Here is a 22,371-nt window from a genome sequence, read left to right on the forward strand (position 1 = left end):
TACACCAGTGTACGTACGCACCGTACCCCCCGTGCATGTACACCAGTGTACGTACGCACCGTACCCCCCCCCTGCATGTACACCAGTGTACGTACGCACCGTACCCCCGTGCATGTACACCAGTGTACGTACGCACCATACCCCCACCCGTGTATGTACACCAGTGTACGTACGCAGCGTACCCCCACCCGTGTATGTGCGGCGCGAACCCCCAGCGTACATGCACGGGGGTACGGTGCGTGGGTACGGTGCGTATGTACACTGGTGTACATGCACGGGTGGGGGTACGGTGCGTACGTACACTGATGTACATGCACGGGTGGGGGTACGGTGCGTACGTACACTGGTGTACATGCACGGGGGGTTCGGCGCGTACTCACGGGAGCTGGGGGGTTCGGCGCGTACTCGCTGGGGGGGGGGGGGTTTGGCGTGTACTCACGGGGGCTGGGGGGGGTTCGGCGCGCACTCACGGGGGCTGGGGGGGTTCGGCGCGTACTCACGGGGGCTGGGGGGGGTTCGGCGCGTACTCACGGGGGCTGGGGGGGTTCGGCGCGTACTCACGGGGGCTGGGGGGGTTCGGCGCGTACTCCCGGGGGCTGGGGGGGGGTTCGGCGCGTATGCGGGCACATGTCTCCATGGTTGCTATGGGAGTTCGGTCCGTACTGTGCATTTTCCATACGGTTGTAACATCGGACGCACGAGATGGATCGTACTTGCGCGCTCGGACTTCACTTTTCACATTTGTACGTAAAATCGTCTGGGGATGTGTTGGACACTTTTTCCGACCCGAGGACGTGTGGGGACATTTTCCCAATGCGATTCGTATGGACTTTTTCCCATACGAATTGTACTTGGCAGTTTGTACGCTACTTGTACGATTCGTACGGTAAAAAGACCGGATACGAGTCGTATGGGGAAATTTTTTCCAGGATCCGAATTGGCACCAAAGTGTTTGTTTACCCTTATCTAGACGATTGGCTGATCAAAGCATCCACGTCTCAGGAGGCTTAGCTTCACTTCAATTGCGCTTACAATCTCCTACAATGGCTGGGCCTTCATGTCAACCAGGCAAAGTCAACCTCTGTCCCAGTGCAATTCCTACACTATCTTGTGGCCACCATCAATATCCTCTGGGATAGAGTGTGTCCTTTGGAAGAGAGACGCATATCGATCCTTCAGAAGGATCAGAATCTCATGACATCATGAGGAAAGTCTCCTCTCTCCTTGGCTCAATGGCTTCCTGCATTTTAATCATGCCAAATGCACATCTTCACATGAGACCCCTACAGGAGTGCCTCGAACACTAGTGGGACCAACTGATGGGCAATTAGGACAACATGATTCAATTGTCTCAGCATGCGCAGCGGTCCCTCAAATGGTGGTGCTATCCAACCAATCTCCCACGAGAGATTCCTTTTCACAGGGAGATACCATCTCAGGCCATAGTCACAGATGCCTCGCTCCTAGGATCGGTAGCCCACATGGACCACCTTCAAATCCAGGGCAAGTGGTCACAGAGGGAGTCTACATACCACATCAATCTCCTGGAGCTAAGGGCAGTTCATCTGGCGCTGAAAGTCTTTCTGCCATTGTTCAGCTCCAACTCTCTTTTTGTTGAGTTGGACAATACAACAACGATGTACAAGCAGGGAGGGACGAGGTCCAGACTTTTGTCTCAAGAAGCCCAGATAATCTGGAAGTGGCTTCTGGCCAGTAACCTCACTATCAATGCGGCTCACCTCCCAGGTGTTCAAAATGGTCAAGTCTACTCCCTCAGCAGACTCCTCAAAGAAAATCACGAGTTGGTCTTAAACACCGACGTGATCCACGATATCTTCAGAAGGTGGAGAGATCCGGATATCGACTTATTTGCCACCGCAGAAAACGGCAAATGCCAAAACTTCGCATTGAGGTACTTCAAAACCAGGAATGTTGGGGAATGCCCTATTGATCTACTGGGCCGGCAAATTTCTCTTTCCTTTTCACCACAATTACACTCATAGCTCCAGAGTGGCCATCAGTGGTGGTTCACAGACCTCCTTCACCTGTCCATCGGTCCACATCTCAGGTTGCCATGCAGTAGAGATCTACTGACGAACTTCGGAGGCCAGATGGTGCACCCCAACCTCTCTTCTTTGAGTTTGGCAGCATGGCTCCTGAGCTAGTGTAGTATGGACACTTGATCCTGCCGCAAGTCTGCCTGGAGATCCTCAGAGATGCAAGGCAGCCATCCACACGTTCCACTTATGCACTCAAATGGAAGAGATTCTGCATACGGTGTTCATCGAAAAACGAGGACCCTACCTCTAGCCAGGAAGATTTCATCATTCCATTCTTGCTCCATTTTGGTGTAATCTGGCTTGCAATTTTCTTCCATTAAGTTTCACCTGCCAGCTCTTACTGCCTACAGAAAATGTCTTTACTAACTTCCTTTTTCTGAATCCCTGTCATCAAAGATTTCCTGGAAGGTTTGAAGGTGGTTTTTCAGCCCATTAGACGCCCTTCCCCTCCATGGGAGCTTAATGTGGTTCTGTCACGCCTCATGCAGGAACTCTTTGAACCCATAAATAATATGTCTCTTCAGCACCCGTCTTCGGAAAACAGCTTTCCTTGTGGGTATCACATCCGCCCAAAGGGTTAGTGAAATTCAAGCACTCTGCTCTCATGAGCCATACACCGTATTTCATGCATCCAAAGTAGTCATAAGGACTCATCCGAAGTTCTTCCCTAAGGTGGTTTCGGATTTTAATGTTAACCAAGCAATCTATTTACTTACATTTTTTCAGCATCCGTCTACTCCAGAGGTAAGATCCCTCCATTTCCTGAATGTTAGACGAGTTCTCAAATTTTATCTTGACAAAAAAAAGATATACGGAGATCAACTATCAACTATTTCTTCCTCTGTACAGTCTTAGCCACCTCTAAGCAATGCATCTCACAATGGATTGTTTTATGTATCTTACTATTTTATCAAAAGGCTAACAAAACTCTCTCTGCTAGACCTAAGGCACATTCTACCAGGGGAAAAGCAGCTACTGCTGCTTTGCTCCACAGTATTCCTATTCCAGAGATTTGCGGAGACCTGGAAGTGAGCTCATACATTCACTAGACACTACTACCTAGACTAATGCTAGGGCAGATGCTCAAGCAGAGCAGGCTTTCCTAAGAAACTGATTTGCTTAATTTTTCTCCAATGATTCTCTATCTCCTCCACCGCCCTCTGTGTGGACAGGCTTGCTTATCTATTCAAGTGCTTATGACCATACGTAGAAATCCCCTACAAGAGAAGGAACAGTTTCTCACTTGTAACTCCAGTTCTCTCGTAGAGGTATTTCCACAAGTCATAAGAAACCCTCCCGCCTTTCCGGTGTGAAAGATAGAGATGATCAGACAATCTGCATAGATTTAGTGTCACCTTCAAAAATAAACTGAAGTAACTGCCACCACCTGTGCCTGATGGGATACTGGTGGTCTATGGATTCTTAAAGGCACAGACTCTATTTTTGAGATATATAATGACAGCCTATGGGGCTAATCTGTCCTGCTCTCATTCATCTCTATCATGAAACAGGGTTTTGGGAAGGAGATTCATTCTGTGTGTAAAACATTTCAAATTCCTCTCAAATATAGTGTACTGGCACCTTTTTCACTTCAGGATGAAGACTTTGGCCAGTATAGCCTATATACTTAGGCTGCATTATTTGTCTCTATCTCTTAAGTGTCTTTACAGGCCTTCCTGAAGAAAGACGAAGAATATCCACTTAAGAAGATATATCTAGAAGAAGTGCTCCGGGGTCCCCTCACGTGGACTGGACTATTCAAGTGCTTATGACTTATCATGGAAATACTCCTCCAAGAGAACTTGACTTACAGGTAAGAAACTGTTCCTTACTCTCCATAGCTCCACTCAGATATCGAAAGTTATACATGCATTTCGTAAAGGAAGAAACCATTTCCTCCCAACTCTTCTGAAAATCTGTGCCACAACGTTTTGAACATTGTCAGTTCCGTCATTCCTCTTGAATGCTGTGGGTCAGCTATCACTCCAATGTTAATGCTTTGAGAGAACTTGACCTCCTTTTTTCAAATCAGATCAATGACATCTATGATGAAATCCAATTGCCTAGACCTGCTGTCTTGCTGACCCCCTCTGTCTGATCCGACTCATATATCACTAACATCATTAAGCTTCATCAAATCTTTCAGGATGTAGCTAGAGGCGTTTTTAGCGACTTAAGTCCGGCTCCTCTAAAAACTTTCTGCACGAAAGGTGTCATATCCCCGTTGAAGAAGGCTGATCCTGGCCGAGGAGACCTAAAAAACTAAAGGCCTATTACCTTACTGCCAGCTTTTACTGAAATCATCTGGTTAAGTGCCTTGGTAATACTCTTGAGACCTTGGGGTGCTAAATTGGACACTCTCATTATAGACAAATAGCTTTCCCAGATTTCGCACTCATGGTGATTCTATAGTCCTTGATTACTAATTACTATATTACTGTAGCCTTTTTGCTGGTAAGAACTACCTTACTCTTGTTAGGAGTAAGGTAGACAATGAAAACATTGTCATGAAAAGTCTGTTTAAAAAACTGTTTTCTAAAAATACATTGCATAAAGAATACTTACCTCGAAGTAATGATGCAGCAACTTAACTTCAATTAAATCAGTAAAGAAAATAAAAATAATAAAAATGAGTGTGTTAAAGAGGGATGTGGAGAGCTGTAGCTGAGGATTGTTGAGGCAGTAGTGGCTGCTACGGGGCAGTAGTGTTAGGGCTGGGGGTTAAAATAATAAAGAAATAAAATAAAAGGAAAAAAATACATTTACCTACCAGCTGCCGCTTCTCCTCTGTCCTCTTCTTCTTCCGTCGACGCAGGAACAGGAAGCACCCAGGCTTCCAGACTCCCCTAGCCAATCACAACGATGCTGATAGTGTGGAGTCACCATAACGTCATTGAAACAGGCACTGCACACAAGGCAGCGAGTTATTGATGACACAGTCATTGCTTTATCCATAATAATGACTACATATACAGCCTCCAAGATGTAATCTGCAATAGAGGAGCATGCGCAGGTAGGGTCTGGGTAGTAATGGTTGCCAGGAGATGGAGCTGAGGAAGCAGAAGACTCACCTCTGCTAAGGGAAGATTGAGGGGCCCAGTTTGGTTTTTATAAGGTAGGAGAAAGCCAGGCAGGAGGTAAGGTGAAGGTCATTGCATGCTAAACCAGTGTAGGAGGTCAGATGACCTGTGCTCAGTACAAGAAGTGGCAGCTTCAAGAATAGGAACATTTAATGTTTGGTGCATAGAATTTCTTTTCTATTTCTTTTCTTAGATGTAATTTCTGAAATAGTTGATTGTGTTTCTTTTATAGGATTTCCTTGGACTTAATAAATTCAACATTGATTCAATTTCAAATGAATCTCATAAGATGGAAAATATAATTGTTAAAGACATACTTAACAACTTTCTCCAGGTAAGCGAAAATTCAACATCATATGAACGTTACAAAGATGCATATGATATTTTTTTGTTTTTTTGAACTTAGACAGGGATACTGTAACATTTGAGGTGAATTTATGACATGTTTGAAATTCACAAAGTATTCCACGAGTAATCTTTGGAAGCTGCAAAATTAGCAGATTTCCAGCAGTGGCCATCAGTATGAACAAGTATGTATTCAGAAATGTATCAATTGCAGATTTGTATAAGCAGGTGTATTTGCACCTGTTGACCATTGTTTTTCTTTTTTTTCTCAATGGTGAAAACATTTTTTGACACGCCATGTGAAAACACTAAAATTAACTTAACGTGAATTTATTCGGATTAGGAATGTCTTTAAAAGATCCCTAAAGGTAAACATCTTCTATATAACGCCATCCTTCAATAATGTTTTTAAAAATACATATTTTTTTCTAAAGACAACAAATTTATTGTGGTACTATAACTTCAGAGCAGAGTAAGTTCAGAGCCGGCTTTTTCATGTACACTCTGTGAGCTCCGTTTGTATTTAAGATGGCTGTAGAGATGCTTAACTAGAATTATTTAAAAAATTAAGTTTGCAGTGGAAGTTTTGAGTGAAGGTAAACAAATCTATATTTTCATTTAATTAAAAAGATATTTTGATAGTTCTTACTTACTGAACTAGAAACTTACTTAGTTATATAAAGAAGAATTGATGTTTAGACTTGACTTTATGCTAGGGAAAAAGGCTACATTTAAATTATTGCAGCCTAATAGATGTTGGTCTTGTAATTTGTCAATTAGTACTTAAGGTTATGCTGTTTGGTTTTGTCCCAGGGTTTCAGCACATTGATTATAGTTTTTGACACAATTGTGCTTGGTCTGAATCAGACAGTTCAGCAATCTTCCCTTTTTTAGCTGTTTTCCAAGATTTTCTGAAAAGATGGTTTCATCATGTTTTGAAGGAAAGTGGTTTTCCAGAGATTTTACAGTAGCCATAAAAACAGGTATTGGTATACCAATTCCCATACTCATGTGGAGGGTAAAGTGCAAAATGCTGAAAGATGGATGGTGCATTTAGGGGCAAGATGAGAGAAACAAAGACCATGGATTAAGAGAATAAAGACATTGCTTCCCTAGTAGAATTTGATACCTTCAACCAGAGATCAGGGACATCTGCGTGTGGGCGACAGCGGGAGCTTGAAAAACAATTAAACATGAAGTCCTAGCTGTGAAAAATTCTCTCTTAAAGCAGATAGCAGCACATGATGCTGAACTAATGGTATCCTTAATACAGGCCAGGGAAAAACATTACATTTTACTAAATTGATAGCAGTACATAGACTATATAGACCATACAACATACATGGACAAAGGGTGACAAAGCTGGCAGGTTATTGGTGAGGCTGACAAATCTGTGACATCTGGATTCTACAATAAGACCCATCAAAGGTCCTTAAATATAGGTGAACAGGTTTTTTTGATGTTCCCTACCTAATACCACTTTACTAAAGTGATATTTAGAGAATGTTTTAAAAATACTGTAACGCCCTGAACGTCTCAGGATCGTTTAACAGACACGACAATGAGGACGCAACCACTTGTGAAGGGTTAGTTCTTTTAATGAAGGCAAATAAAATACAAAGAACAAACAAAGGTTATAGTCACTGGAATCCTCCAGGCTAAGTACGTTACCAGCCCACAGCACGGATGGTCCTAACCGTCCTCTGCATATACGCCGATCCCGGCGTATGCCAACAGAGGGCAGAAATGAAATGGCCGACAATGCCAATCGGTAGGCTGTGAGGGGCACGAAGAGTGTTGGGGAGAATCGAGGAGTCAGGGAAACACCCAGCCGGGGTCTCTACCTGAAGGGAGCAGCCGCTCAACCTCTTCCTCAGACTGCACCGGGACGCGGAGTCACCTCCTGGTGATGCGTCACCGATACCCCAATCACAAGCAAGAAGACTGAACCGAGAGCAGCCGCTCGATCGATCCTGTGGACTTCCGAGTCTGTAACGCGGCAAACACCTCCTGGTGTGCGTTACAGCTGGCAGTCCCTGTGTCTCTGGTCGGGCTGGGAGTTACGACTCCAACCAGCAAAAGCGCCACTGCGCTTGGACTCAGCCGAGTCAAAAAGCGAAGCTCAATGGTTGACCGGTAGAGCTTCCGGGTCCTTCACAGGTGACGATGGGGCAAGACACGGCCCAGGGAGTAACGACTCGACCTACCTCCGTTCTTGCCTTACTGGAGCACCACTCCGGAACACTGCTCTTCACGAAGCAGGTACGTCGGTGTAAACACAATATCCGACAGCCTTGTACCTCCCGGTTCCTCCCTTTATAGGGCGTGTTTTCCTTGAGTTATGTAACAGCTCTCCTGTTTACATAAGGGCGTGTTTCCCTTGAGTTATGTAACAGCTCTCCTGTTTACATAAGGGCGTGTTTCCCTTGAGTTATGTAACAGCTCTCCTGTTTACATAAGGGCGTGTTTCCCTTGAGTTATGTAACAGCTCTCCTGTTTACATAAGGGCGTGTTTCCCTTGTATGACAGGAATTCTTGACAGTACATCCTCCCTCTCAGCGGCTCCCCACGGGTCCAGCGCTGGCAGGAAAACGCCGATGGAACAAGGAGACCAAGCGCGGAGCATGAACCCCTTCAGCCGGTTCCCATGAATGCTCCTCCGGGCCATAGCCTTTCCACGCAACCAGGTACCACAGCTTCCCCCTGCGCCATTTGGACGCCCGTATGCCCGATACTTCATACTCCACCTCCGACTCCACGCATACCGGCCTAGGTGTCCCAGACGGCTTGGAGGGTGCAGGTTTGAGCAATGATACATGAAAGACAGGGTGTATCCGCAATGACTGGGGCAAGCACACCTTCACGTTCACGGGACCCATACACTTGGCAATTCGATAGGGGCCCATGTACTTGGGATGGAACACACTGTTCTTTCGAAACCTCATGTTTCTTGTGGATATCCAGACGTAGTCTCCAGTGCGGTACAGTGGCCCGGGCCTTCTCTTCCTATCTGCCGCAGCCTTGTATCTTCTCTTGGCCTCTATTAGGACAGCCCTTGAGCGCATCAACGTGTCTTTTATGTGTGCCACCCTGTCCGCTGTGGCGGGAATCCTGTCCTCTCTGAACGGATGTAGAAATGGCAAGAACCTGGGATGTTGGCCATAGTTGCTATAGAACGGAGATGACTGTGTGGAGCTGTGAGTGGCGTTGTTATAGGCTATCTCTGCAACCCATAGCAAGTCGACCCATTCTTCCCTGCCCTGGTCCACAAAACATCGCAGATACTGTTTGAGCGTTTGGTTCAGGCGCTCGGTTTGGCCGTCCGTTTGAGGGTGGTAGCTGGTAGACAGGGCGGTCTTAACATGCAGCGCAGTGCACCAAGTCTTCCAGAATTGCGCAGTAAACTGCGACCCCCGGTCCGACACGATCACCCCAGGTAATCCATGCAGTCGTACCACATTCTTTAGGAGTAGTGACGCCAATTCCCCGGCCGTAGGGACTCTCTTGCAGGGGATGAAGTGCCCCATTTTCGTCAAGTAATCCACCACCACCAGTATTGCCGTCATCCCCTGGTCTACCGGTAGGCCCACCACGAAGTCCAGTGATATGCTATCCCATGGTCTATCCGGGGTCGGAAGTGGATGTAAGAGCCCTTGGGTTCGGCCATGGTCGGCCTTCATGGTAGCACACGTAGGACACTCCTGTCCCCACCTCCTGACATCCACTCTCATGGTTGGCCACCAGAAATGCCGTCCCATGCTAGCCACCGTTTTTTCAAAGCCCAAATGACCTGCGCATGGAGAGTCATGGCACCAGATGAATGCTTGTTTCCTTAGCCTAGGCGTGGGTATCAATAGGCACCTGCCCTTCAGGGGTATCCCGTCCTTCAGCTGCCATTCTCTGTGACTGAGGAGCCACCTCCGCCATGCGAATGACCTGATCCCTCTCTTTATTCCCCTCAGGAAAGTATCCGGTTGGATAACCCCCAATACCATCCTCGGGGAAATGATGGAACGCTCGGTTGCAGGCAATGGTTCCTTAACTGCAGATTGACGGGACAGGGCGTCCGCCTTCCGGTTTTCCGTCCCCGGCCGATATGTGATGCGGAAGTTGAACCCCGCAAAGAAGATCATCCACCGCAGCTGCCTGGGAGAAAGGTGTCTAGTGGCCGTCATGAACTGTAGGTTCCGATGGTCCGTGTACACCGATACCACATGTCTTGCCCCCATCAACCAATGCCTCCATTCGGTGAAGGCGTCCTTGATTGCGAGAAGCTCCTTCTCCGCAATATGGTAGTTGCGTTCGGCGTCGTTGAGTTTGCGGGACATGTACGCAACGGGATGAAGCACCCCTGTGTCGTGGTTGCGTTGGGACAAGATAGCCCCCAGCGCCACATCCGACGCGTCCGCTTCCACCACGTAGGGGAGATCCGGATCGGGGTGAGCCAACACCAGCGCCTTACCAAAGGCGCTTTTCAGGGCCTCAAAGGCTTTGTTCGCTTCAGGGGACCAGACAAACTCCTTGGACTTCCTCAGTAGCTGTGTGATTGGGGCCACCACTCCTGAAAATCCATCTATAAACCGCCTGTAAAAGTTGGCGAAGCCAATGAAACTTTGGACGTCCTTCACGCTTTGGGGCACCGGCCATTCTTTCACCGCCTTGATCTTTCGTTCTGCCATCTCCTGTCCCTCTGGACTCAGCATCACTCCGAGGAATTCCACGGATGTGACGTGGAAGTCACACTTGCTGAGTTTACAAAACAGCATGTTTTCCCTCAGCTTTTGGAGCACAGCTTTGACGTGGTGTACGTGCTCCTCCACACTGGACGAATAGATGAGGATGTCGTCGATATATACGACCACGTAGATATCCAACTCCTCTCTGAATACCTCATTCAAAAAGTACTGAAAGGCTGCCGGGGCGTTGCACAGACCGAACGGCATGACGAGGTACTCAAAAAGGCCGAACCTGGTCTTAAAGGCGGTCTTCCACTCGTCTCCGTCCCTCATGCGCACCAGATGGTATGCCCCTTTCAAATCCAACTTGGTGTAGATACGAGCTTTCTTGACCTGTTCCAGAAGTACACTGATGAGAGGCAAGGGGTACCGATTTTTTATGGTTATCGCATTCAATGCCCTAAAGTCCACACAGGCTCTCAGCTCCCCATTAGCCTTCGGGATGAAGAAGAGTGGCGAGGCGGCCGGAGACTTGGACGGGCGGATGAATCCTAGCTTGAGGAGTTTATCCAGGTACCCCCGGAGATGCACGTTTTCAGGCTCCGTCAGGGCATACAGCCTGCCGCTGGGAACGCTGGCCCCTGGCACCAGGTCGATCTGGCAGTCAAACTGTCTATGTGGTGGTAGCACTTCCGCCTTCACCTCATCAAATACATCCTCAAAACTGTGATAAGCCTGGGGGAGAGCCACATCTTTTTCTGCCGCTGTAGCCACCGTCTGACTCCCGCTCTCATCTGCGTCAAGGGATTCCGTTCTTATTCCACAATGCAGGATGCAATACGGTGACGTCATTTCGATGCGATGTGTTGGCCAATCCACAAAGGGGTTGTGTTTCTGTAGCCACGGCAATCCCAATATGACGCCATATTGGGGCGCTCGGATGATGTTAAAATCGATTTGTTCCAAATGGTTCCTCCCATATCTCATCGGAAGGACCCCCGTGTGCTGTCCGATGGGCCCCGTCACCAATCGCCTTCCGTCTACCGCATAGACGTCTTCGGGTACTGCTTTGGGAAGAAGCACTAGCCCTAGCCTGCATGCCTCGTTGTGGTCATAAACATGCCAGTGGCCCCTGAATCCACCATGGCCACAACGGGTATCCACTGGTCATGCACTCCCACGTGCACCGTGATAAACAGGTGTCGTTGTCCCTTAGTGACCGAGTTGGAAAGTGAAGGGATGGATGAGTGACTCCGAGATGCCCCTTCTCTGGTCTTGGAGTCCTCTAGTTTTCCGCCGGTATGTCCACCACGGCTGTTACCGACCGGTTGGCCCGATAACGTGACGTCTTTGGTTTGGCAGGGCATTCACGTACGTAGTGGCCTTTTTTGCCACAATCTAGGCACAATCCTTGTTTACGGCGTGACTCTTTCTCCGTGGCTGTGAGGCTCGCTCGTATTGCGCTGATGTCCATGGGTTCTCCCTTGGATGCGGTGGAAGTTTCAGGACTTCCCACCGTCACATAGGATGGAAGGGATTTTCCTTTTCTCCCATGATCCCCCTTTCTTTCACTTAGCCTATGTTCCAGCCGTAATACCAGGTTGATAAGGCCCTCACATGTCTTGGGTTGAGGGTCAATATGAGCCACGGCGTCCTTGAGCTCATCGCACAGCCCTTGATGGAAGAGCGCCGCCGGTTTATCAACAGGCCACTTGGTTTCCGCAACCAGCCTTCGGAACGCGTTGAGATACTGCACCAGGTCGTTGGATCCCTGTCTCAACTCAAGCATTTCACGGTCCGCCGTGTACGAGTCAGCCCTTCTGTCGAATACCTTCAGGAATTCCTCGCGAAAAGCACCCCAATCACATAAGAGGGGGTCGTCCCTGCTCACCAGAGGTACGGCCCATTGTGCCGCGTTTCCAGCCAAATAGGATATAAGGAAAGCCACACGAGCCTGACTCGTGGGGAACGCCTTTGGTTTGCACGATAAATGTAGCGCCACTTGTGTGAGGAATACCTGCACTGTGTTAGGATCCCCACTGTACCTCTCTGGTGTTGCCAAGGGGATGGCTACCGGCATTTCCACTACTACCGCAGGGGTCTGGTTCGTGAGGGAGGTGCTGGGCGTGAGCGGGTCCAATTGGATAGCATCCAGTCTGGCTTTTACATCGGCTGTTTCTTGCCTAGAGGCAGCCACTTCAACTTGCATGGCCGCTAAAGCAGCCAGCACATCATCAAGTGTTGCCATGTCTGTTATCGACCGGGAGACAGTTAGTGTTATTAAGGTCGGATATTTTGTAACGCCCTGAACGTCTCAGGATCGTTTAACAGACACGACAATGAGGACGCAACCACTTGTGAAGGGTTAGTTCTTTTAATGAAGGCAAATAAAATACAAAGAACAAACAAAGGTTATAGTCACTGGAATCCTCCAGGCTAAGTACGTTACCAGCCCACAGCACGGATGGTCCTAACCGTCCTCTGCATATACGCCGATCCCGGCGTATGCCAACAGAGGGCAGAAATGAAATGGCCGACAATGCCAATCGGTAGGCTGTGAGGGGCACGAAGAGTGTTGGGGAGAATCGAGGAGTCAGGGAAACACCCAGCCGGGGTCTCTACCTGAAGGGAGCAGCCGCTCAACCTCTTCCTCAGACTGCACCGGGACGCGGAGTCACCTCCTGGTGATGCGTCACCGATACCCCAATCACAAGCAAGAAGACTGAACCGAGAGCAGCCGCTCGATCGATCCTGTGGACTTCCGAGTCTGTAACGCGGCAAACACCTCCTGGTGTGCGTTACAGCTGGCAGTCCCTGTGTCTCTGGTCGGGCTGGGAGTTACGACTCCAACCAGCAAAAGCGCCACTGCGCTTGGACTCAGCCGAGTCAAAAAGCGAAGCTCAATGGTTGACCGGTAGAGCTTCCGGGTCCTTCACAGGTGACGATGGGGCAAGACACGGCCCAGGGAGTAACGACTCGACCTACCTCCGTTCTTGCCTTACTGGAGCACCACTCCGGAACACTGCTCTTCACGAAGCAGGTACGTCGGTGTAAACACAATATCCGACAGCCTTGTACCTCCCGGTTCCTCCCTTTATAGGGCGTGTTTTCCTTGAGTTATGTAACAGCTCTCCTGTTTACATAAGGGCGTGTTTCCCTTGAGTTATGTAACAGCTCTCCTGTTTACATAAGGGCGTGTTTCCCTTGAGTTATGTAACAGCTCTCCTGTTTACATAAGGGCGTGTTTCCCTTGAGTTATGTAACAGCTCTCCTGTTTACATAAGGGCGTGTTTCCCTTGTATGACAGGAATTCTTGACAAATACTTTATATATTTTTTAAAACCGTTTACTGCACTAGTAACTAGCAAGTACCATGTTTTAAAAATGTTTTACTTTAAAAATAAATAAAATTAGGTAGCGTGGTAATTTGTTTTAGGTATTACAGCAGTACTGCACATCGTTTTTAAAAAGAATTAAATATGTTAAAAATTGTAAACACACTTTAGTACACTATATTTGTGATATATAGTGTATTACAGTATTTTTTATACATATTTCTTTTTATAAATTATTTTAAGTAGTGCAGCACTTCCTAGGTAGGACTGTGGTACTACGTGAATTTGTTTGTAAATGTATACAAATTTATAAATAGTTTTCCTCACTTACTATCATTTTACTAAAGTGATAATAGGTAGGAAAAAATCTAAAACCAAATACTTACCTAGATCTAAGTCCCTAACGTATAACATCGCCAAAATGTGATTAGAACAACATGGCTGCCTTTAACTTCTGTAAAGGTAGTCTTTAGCCAATCACATAATGACTAAAAAGTTTAAATGACTTATAATGTTATCAATACGTACCCTACTTACCAGTAATACCAAAAAGGATCATCTGCACACCATAAATTGAATGGAAATGCAACTGGGTGTTTGGCCGCTACGTTTGACACAAAAGTCAAGTCTGAGGAAAATGGGACGTCCCTTTTTCTTTGCACATCTTTGCCGAATCTCCACGTAACTTTCCATTGTCTGGGCCCAGAGTTATTAGCATGCAAAAATCAGAGGAATTCGTAGAATTGGAAACTATAACCATAACTACAGAGCAACTACCGTCACTCTGTAATATATAAGTAAATGTATATCAATCTCAAATCTGAGTGGTGAGTGTCTCTGAGTCCAGGGCACATTCCCATAAGTTTCATAGCCCAAAAGGCTGAAATTGCAGAGCAACTATCTCTGTGTTTCTTGGGCTTTTCATAATTGTTATGAAGCCTGCTATTGTAGAGTATGGCAGGTGATAGATGGGTTAACACCTATGTGCATGTTGCGTACTCCAGATTTGGTTTTATTGACCTGAGGTTACATTACTAATATTTATATTTTGCTTATTTGTTCGTCAGAGGAATAACAGGACATTTGTTAGAGTGTTTGGTGGACAACAAAGTGAATTTTGAGTTGCTTGTACGCCAGGCAAGCAAGCAAAGGGGACTGTTTTTGTTCCAAGAGCCAGATGTTCTGCAATGTGACGCAATGTTCTTCTGCCCTAGGTTTAGGCTTCGTCTCAGTTCTCTCAAGGGCCTGCCAAAGAAAAAAAATCCCTCCATCTTTTTTTAATTTTGTCTTCCCATCAAGTTCGTGTTTATTTAGCTGCTTGAGGTCCTCTTGTTGGGTCCCTTCACTCACATTTACAAAGACTTAAAGACATGGTTTACAACATCTGTAGTGTAGAACATAATCATAGCATATTTGTAATGAGAAAGCATCAAAACTTATGTTGGCTAGTACAGGGTGTCTTTTTCTACATATGGACTACCATTGTTTAGAAAAACATACTTTTAAAGACTGAAGAGCTTCTAATAAAGACTATGCAAAATGTGTACATCAATATATTACGTTAAGTAGGAGTGGGTGTTTCAGGATTTGCAAATGTTATCTTGGCAACTATGATGACAATATGCCTCACTCCCCAGCGTGTGTCTCTGTCCGTACCAAAGGTGACACACCAGATAGACACTGGAGAGAAAGAGGAATGGATTTGAGAAGGAAAGAGAGACGGACAAACTTACCCTGGTCTTCCGTAGCACAGCTGTCTCTGGTGTTACGCCTCTGGTTGTAGCCCTGGTATGCACGGAGACTCTCAGGTAGTAGAATAACTCAGACGTCCCACCCTTAATACAGGTTGGCTTGCTACTCACCGTGTCTCAACTGACAGAGGCCTGTCTGCCACAGTAGGAACTGTTTTTTTCATTACTGAATGGCCCATTTAAGGAACCAAAGGTTTGAGCCCCGAGTCTTCCCCCTCAAAGGTGAGAGCCTTTCAAGAGTGTGCATTGTTTTCAGTGGGCACTGAGGTGGGTTCCACTGCATTTCTTTATCTGGCGTTTTAGGTAGTGTAGCACCAATAACACACCACCATTGTAAGTGATGTGAGGCATTGGCTGCATACAGGCAGACAGAAGAGATGGTAGTTAACAATTTTAGAACTGATTTATAATTGTATTGTCATGTTATCGGTCATGTGTTCTTTAAAGCATATTAATGAAACTCTTGAAATGGCCTTTTGTTTCTCATTTCAGAGTCTCGTATCAATTGTACAAAGTCAGAACAGTGATGAAGCACTGTTTTTCTTGCTCCCTGTTGAAGTTTTGGCTGAAGAAGAGTTTCTAGCCACAGCATCTTCTGAAGAGTTAGTGGTATGTTGGCAAATCAATGAGAAATGTAATCTGTTGATGTCACTTTCTGTCCCAGAGTTAACAAACTCATGCTCGGCGTGCCAGCTGCAGTTGTGCACCACTGGTCAGTTGGGACTCTATTTGTCTGCACAAGATCTCATTCGGGTGGTGGAGTGATGCATAGGACTTCAGTAGTGCTACTGGGTAAAATGTGTTGTGTATCGATGCAGAGTCGACATTGCCTTGTGATTGTCACTTCAATGAGCACTGATCAGCAAAGGTGGTTTAAACATTAAAACTACTGAGAGAAATGTAGACAAAGAAGTAAGAGAGGACAACATTGGGTTGGCCTGCAACTATTTTGTGCACATATTAAAATACATATGAAACAAAGATAAAATTGGGCAACATGAAAGTAAATATTACATTTAAGGAAGTAACCAGATAATATTTCTTTTGATTTGCCCAGAGCAATATTTTGCTTATGGCAGTGGACAGAGTTAACCCTACATAGTACAGGTTGCTCCCCTGTCATTGCACGCTGGTAATGGTGGGAAAGGATCTTCATTGGCTGGTGTCATTTGCAGGAATTCCAAGCTATCGGTATTCATGGAAGCCGTATACCCAAACCTCCAGAGTTTGAAACATGTTGGGCTTGGAGATGTGCTGCAGGGGCACTATGTGTACGCTTTCAGAAGTTCAACCAATGGCCTAATCAGAGTGCTGCAAGGAGAAGTATTGGGAGCAGCCTTGGGAAAATTTGCGGCACTAAATATACTAGGATACTGCTGGAGCACTTAATGACAATTGCAACCCCACGATGAGTAAGGTTAAATGTTGGAAGGATGGATGGACAGAGGTGGACATGCTACTCTCTGTGTTCTCTGAGGCTGCCTGTAATAGATACTTACAGAGGGGTACACTGTATCCAGCTGGGGGAGGGGAGTCCTAGTTGGCATCCTGGGAGGCTGAGGCTGTCGTTTAGGGGAATTCCTACTATTCACCAACAAGCAACAACTAGTACAAATTTGTCTCCATGACAAGAACCTAGATTGATTTGAACCCCAATGCCAGATCCCTTAGAGTCACCCTGGACACCGACCTCACCCTCAAAGAAATCATTGGTAAAAAAACAAAGATGTCCTGGTATAAGCTCTCTTTACTAAAGAAAGTGAAACAGTTTCTCCAAGAAAGCAACCTTGTTACTGCCATTTTGGATAGTGGCCTCTGAAACTCCAAACTAGTGCCCGCCCTTAAGGACATCCGTCATGGTGCAGCATGCCTCATCAAGGGCCTTAAGAAACATGATCTCATCAGTCACAACCTGATCGCACCACTCGGGTGCCACTCGATGGCCCAAACATCTTCAAAATCAGCTGCAGGAACTACAAAACCAGCACAACTAGCACTTCACCTACCTGGCTGATGAATTCACCATCTCTGGTGGCTCTACGCCAACCGGCAGGGAGTACATCATCAGAATGAAAATTAAAACGGGCTGAAAAAATAAGAGAAGAAAAAAGATCCGAGGCCTTATCCTTTAATGCACGCCAGATCTGGAACATCATCCCTGTTTTTACTAGGACCAACCCAACCCTGTTCCAATTTAGGAAAGAGTTGATGACACACTCAATCACAGCATCGAGTCTGGTTCTTGACATTTTGTGACATTCCTTAACTTTAATTTGTCCCTACTCCCATGTCTGCCTCATCTTTTATTCAGTTATATGGTTTTAGACTAGTTCCTTCTGAAATTAGATTCTCATATTCTATAAGCATGTCAATGTTACCCATCCAATAGTAGGAGTAGTTGTAGTAGTACCAGTAGTAGTGGTGATCCTTCACAGCTCCTTACAGCAAGTTTCTTCGTCATTCCTTTCTGTTTGCTCCCATATTTTACATGCATTTTTCTGTGTCTTGGAACTCCCCCCTCCCCCAAACATACACACCTATTTCACTTCTGTCCCTGTTCATCCCTTGTCACCTTGGGTTTAAAGGCATCTGCACAGGAAGTTTTAACATTTAACTTTTGTAGATCTACTGATTCGTCCCTGCTATGCATTTGCATCCCATCGACCACACCTCCTTTCAATTACTACAAAATAACATTGAAGGAGATCTGTGCCTCTCTGTTGACTATTGAGGGACCAGTGATGTTACAAAACTGATGCCCACCCTATCCACAGAGTAGATAAACTCTGTGAAACTTTGAGAGATGCTTATTTATTGAATGCTTCCAATCTCATATATGCCGTTTACCATTTTTGTGGGAACAGTGTTAAATCTTGAAATGTTAGATATGCACATGGGAATAATAGAATTACTAGAAACCCCAAAAAACATTACAGTGGCAAATCATTGTAAATCCGTTTTTCATCTCATCCAGAATATGGCACACTTGATTCTCTACAACAGAAATGTAGATATACTAATGTTGCCTACACAAATGTCAAGTTTATTAAAAATTATGACAACATAGAGGAGTCAAAAACAACAATTTCAATAGCTTGTTTTATGTCTAAAAATGTATAGTTGCTGCATGTTCTTTGGTCAGCATCTTCTTCCAAAAGCCGCTTTAATTGCAAAATTGTTAATCCACATCACCTGAAAACGTGATGTTTTACCACATATATGTCCCAAAAGAGAGACTATTATCATAAGTTGGGGCAAGGGAGACCAATCATAGTTCTAAGGCATGCAGCAAGGACTTAAGTAAATACATAGTTTTTAACAAATCTTGAAACCTTGGGTTATGAGGTAAACAACCGGGAAGCGGCTAAGCGACAAAGATCACAAAAAACGAGGATTGGTTGGCCGAAGGGAAACCAGGAAAAATATGTGACAGGCCTATTCCCTTAGCTCCCTCATACTGTTAAGCATAATTATGTCTGTGACTAATATGCGCACAATCGCTCCTTTGTCCATCACACCTATAAAGATAAAATATCCCATCTGCTTCCATCCTTTCCATGATCAACCACAGATCTAATTAACCTCAGCCGAACCTCACATTCGGGAGAGATCAACGCTCCCCATATTTGAATATAAGTCTCCTGATCAGATGGTTATTAATGGCTTAATAGAGGGAACCAGGGACCCAAACCACACAAAAACAAAGTAGTCTAAACCTACTTGTTTAATCTCCACACACCCTTCCATACCTAGCCTACCCTCAGAGGCTACAGGCTGCCATTTGACTAATCCTCCCAAGTCTTCACTATGCCTATGCCTTATCCACTTAGCCCACCTTTCTATAATAATGGCCCAAATTCCTCCAGACTGCCTCCTACATCACATCACTCCTAGACACTGCATATCTTTACACCACATGACGTACACTGGTTACCAATCTAGTGGCCATTCTCAACCCCCTACACAGAATATTTAATAGTAATAGTTAAGGCTAAGTTCCCTATTTCTATTTAAATACCAACCTAAAGACACACTATATTCTAGCCAGGCCTTCCTAACTGCAAAATTTCCCTAAAGCGGAAACAAATCGGGGTATAGGTTTCTCTGTCCTGGCAGTGAACCTGGGGAATCCCTGTCCCACCTACATACACACAGACCTACTTGGCATTTAGGAAGTGTTTAACAGCCTGGCCCTTCAACCGACCCTCCTGAAATCTACATGTGAATCCTAACTCACCCTGTATTGAGACTTCATACCAGAGGACCTCTGCATCCTGCTACATGCAACTCAACAAACAACCAGATATCACACATCCAATAAAAACGGCCTCATACACAACTATGGCACACCACTCAGCTTAACATAACTAAATCCTTTACTTCTTAATTCCTACACTGAACCCAAGTATCACATTGAACACTGCACACCCTTTTCCACATCCCGCAAACTCAAACACATATTGACAAGTAACGTACAACATGCAACTTGTTGAAACTTAGAGATCCCTTTACCCTCGCCAGTGGCCCCTCATTCACCACTTCCAACTTCCTTCACCCACCATCCAACAGAGATGTGCTTGAAAAACTCTTAAGTGCTTCAACCCCAACCTCTATCACCAAGACATCACCCCATTGAGTATCATCAAAAACATTTTCATCTTGTCAAAGAATAGAAAGCACTAATGACTTGCACTCCAACCTAATATGTTAAAAGTTGGAAAAATCACACCATTCGCAGCATGCTCCTAAGTATTCTCTAGATTCAGACAGATGAACAGTCCACACTGGTATAAAACAAAATCATTGAGCCATATTTTGCCACTGAATTAGTAGCCCACATCAACAAAGATCCTTTGCGGGCAGAATACCAGTCAGGTTCCTGATCTGGATTTAGAACCAGGACTGCAACTTTTCTGAAACTAGATAAAGTAAACTGCATGTTGTTTACTTTGTTTACAGAGCAAATAGAAGAAACTGGCTGACTAATAAAGTAGCAGGAAGGAGTGTCTGGGTGCACACAGATGAGTCACCTCAGCAACTCTTCAAGGAGAGAGGAGACCACCCCATTTGTCGGGAAGCAGGCAAGATGGCAACTGAGAGGCAGATGCCGCCAGAAGGAAAGGGCTGCTGATGCATATCGGGCACCTCAAGGAATGGACGAATGGCATGGAGATGCCGCTTCTACAGTATAGTGGAGGCGTGAGGGAAACTTTAGGCTAGCGTGGAGGTAAAGACAAGATAAATACCTTGGGGAACCAAGCAGCAGAGCCAGACCACAGAGGGTGTCACAATTTGCAGCCTGGAAAACCTGGCAGACGAAACATACCTGGAGACAGAAAGAAGAACTACCCCACAAGTTCACTGCAGGCTGGACAATCCTGAATTTTGTCGTCCACTAAGGATAGCACATCACACCTATTAATAATGCAAAATTACAACTACAAATCACCTGGGCTGCCTAGAAATAAAGGTGAAGCGTGTACAATGGTAATTTGTGTTGCACTGAGAAGAAAGTAGAGGACGGTAAAGAATAGGAGATGTTATATTGTTAAATCGCAATGACAGCACAGAATCTGAAAAATTGCGATATAAGATGATGAAGAAGCTAACAGTTAATCTGGCAAAATCTATGGGGCCCAGGGATAGGGGGCAGAAGAGAATGAACTTGGTGCATAAAAAGAGGAAGAAGACCAGTGGAGCCCACAGTCACATAAACCGGTGAACCATAAGCAGGGACCCGGGGAATCTAAAAGTGAACGCAAGAATCAGGAAACATGGAAACCTGGCCCATGGAGCTAGGTTGAACAGAGAAGTGCCATAAATGACAACAGCAGGATGGAAGCAGGATCTCAGACCTAGATAGACAACAAAATGAATGCCCGTATTGTAAGGAGAAAACAGGCTGCCTTTCCATTCGACACTCAGCCAAATTGCACTGGTACCTGGGCAGCCAGCCACATTCACCGCACTACGAGAACCTGCAGTCACTCATCCGACACCTAGGAAAGGCCAATACCCACTCTATGCAATGTCTCCAAGTGACAGTGTCACCACAACTGACAAGGGGTGGTTTGAAGGGTCAGAAGACCAGCCCCTCACAGAGACAACCCATAGGCAACTTAAACCTGCAGAGGCTTGGAGAGTAGACTGTGAAACTCACTCTGCATTTTTGAAGAAGGAAAACTGTAAAGAAAGAGCAGTGCCCCACGTCACTACACACTCATTGAATTGGGCTAGGGCTTATTGGGAACCCCCTTACCCCATGGAAGATCACTCTGGGAAAATACATATTCTCTTCCAGGGCATACTCATCAAAGTCATAAGCACTGAATAGTCCCGCCCATGCGCCGGGACCCAGGAGCACATATTAAATATAATATATATGTTTAGGTGTATTAAACTACGTAGTACCCCAAAAAACACAAACACACATATATGGGTGGGACTATTCAGTGCTTATGACTTTGATGAGTGTTCCCCTTGCAGAGAACTAGGATTACAAGTAAGCAATTTATCCTTCGCCCACAAATGCTTTGCATCAAAAGCACAAACAGGCGAAGAAATTGGTGAACATGCACTTTAAAACCCATAACTCAATATAACATATTTTAAGTTTGTATAATAGTTTGATTGACTGCACTAGTTTTATTAGCGTGTTGCATTTTTGGATGCCTGGAGCATACATCATAATGCCCTGAGAGATGCAAAAAGTATTGAACTTCTAAAAAGATAATTCGTATCTCAAACATATGCCTGCAGCCTCATTTCCACACATCAAATTCACCTGCATTGATTATTCTTGTTCAAAATAGTATTCAAAAGAAGATACAGAAAAATAATAAAGAACAAACTATTTTTTTAGGCATTAGGTGATATAATTTCATATATGTTAATTAGAGCTACAGAAATTTCCTGTGTAGGCATTGCATGTATATATTATTTTATGTACTTTTTTTTCTCAAAACGCAACAGGTATGTCAGAGCAGTTAAACCGTTTGAACATTTGAAAGCTAAAGACAAATGACATTTTCTTTCTGCAAGCACGCTTGTGCCTGGGGTGTCTTAAAGAAATCATTCAACACCAATTTCCATATATATTTAACTAAAATCACATTTTGTACAAA

The 22,371-nt window shown here is 45.3% G+C and overlaps 1 protein-coding gene across 1 annotated transcript in view; it reads left to right on the plus strand.

Moving 5' to 3' along the window:
* Window positions 1-22,371, plus strand: part of LOC146829392 (uncharacterized) — a 434,028-nt gene that overhangs the window by 183,445 nt on the left and 228,212 nt on the right. The window contains exons 11-12 of the mRNA XM_085608055.1: window positions 5,373-5,474; window positions 15,740-15,856. Of these exons, the coding sequence (XP_085464181.1) occupies window positions 5,373-5,474; window positions 15,740-15,856 (219 nt within the window). The remainder of the gene's footprint in view (window positions 1-5,372; window positions 5,475-15,739; window positions 15,857-22,371) is intronic.

Source organism: Triturus cristatus, chromosome 5_2 (assembly GCF_964204655.1).
Source record: "Triturus cristatus chromosome 5_2, aTriCri1.1, whole genome shotgun sequence".
Lineage (NCBI taxonomy): Eukaryota > Metazoa > Chordata > Amphibia > Caudata > Salamandridae > Triturus > Triturus cristatus.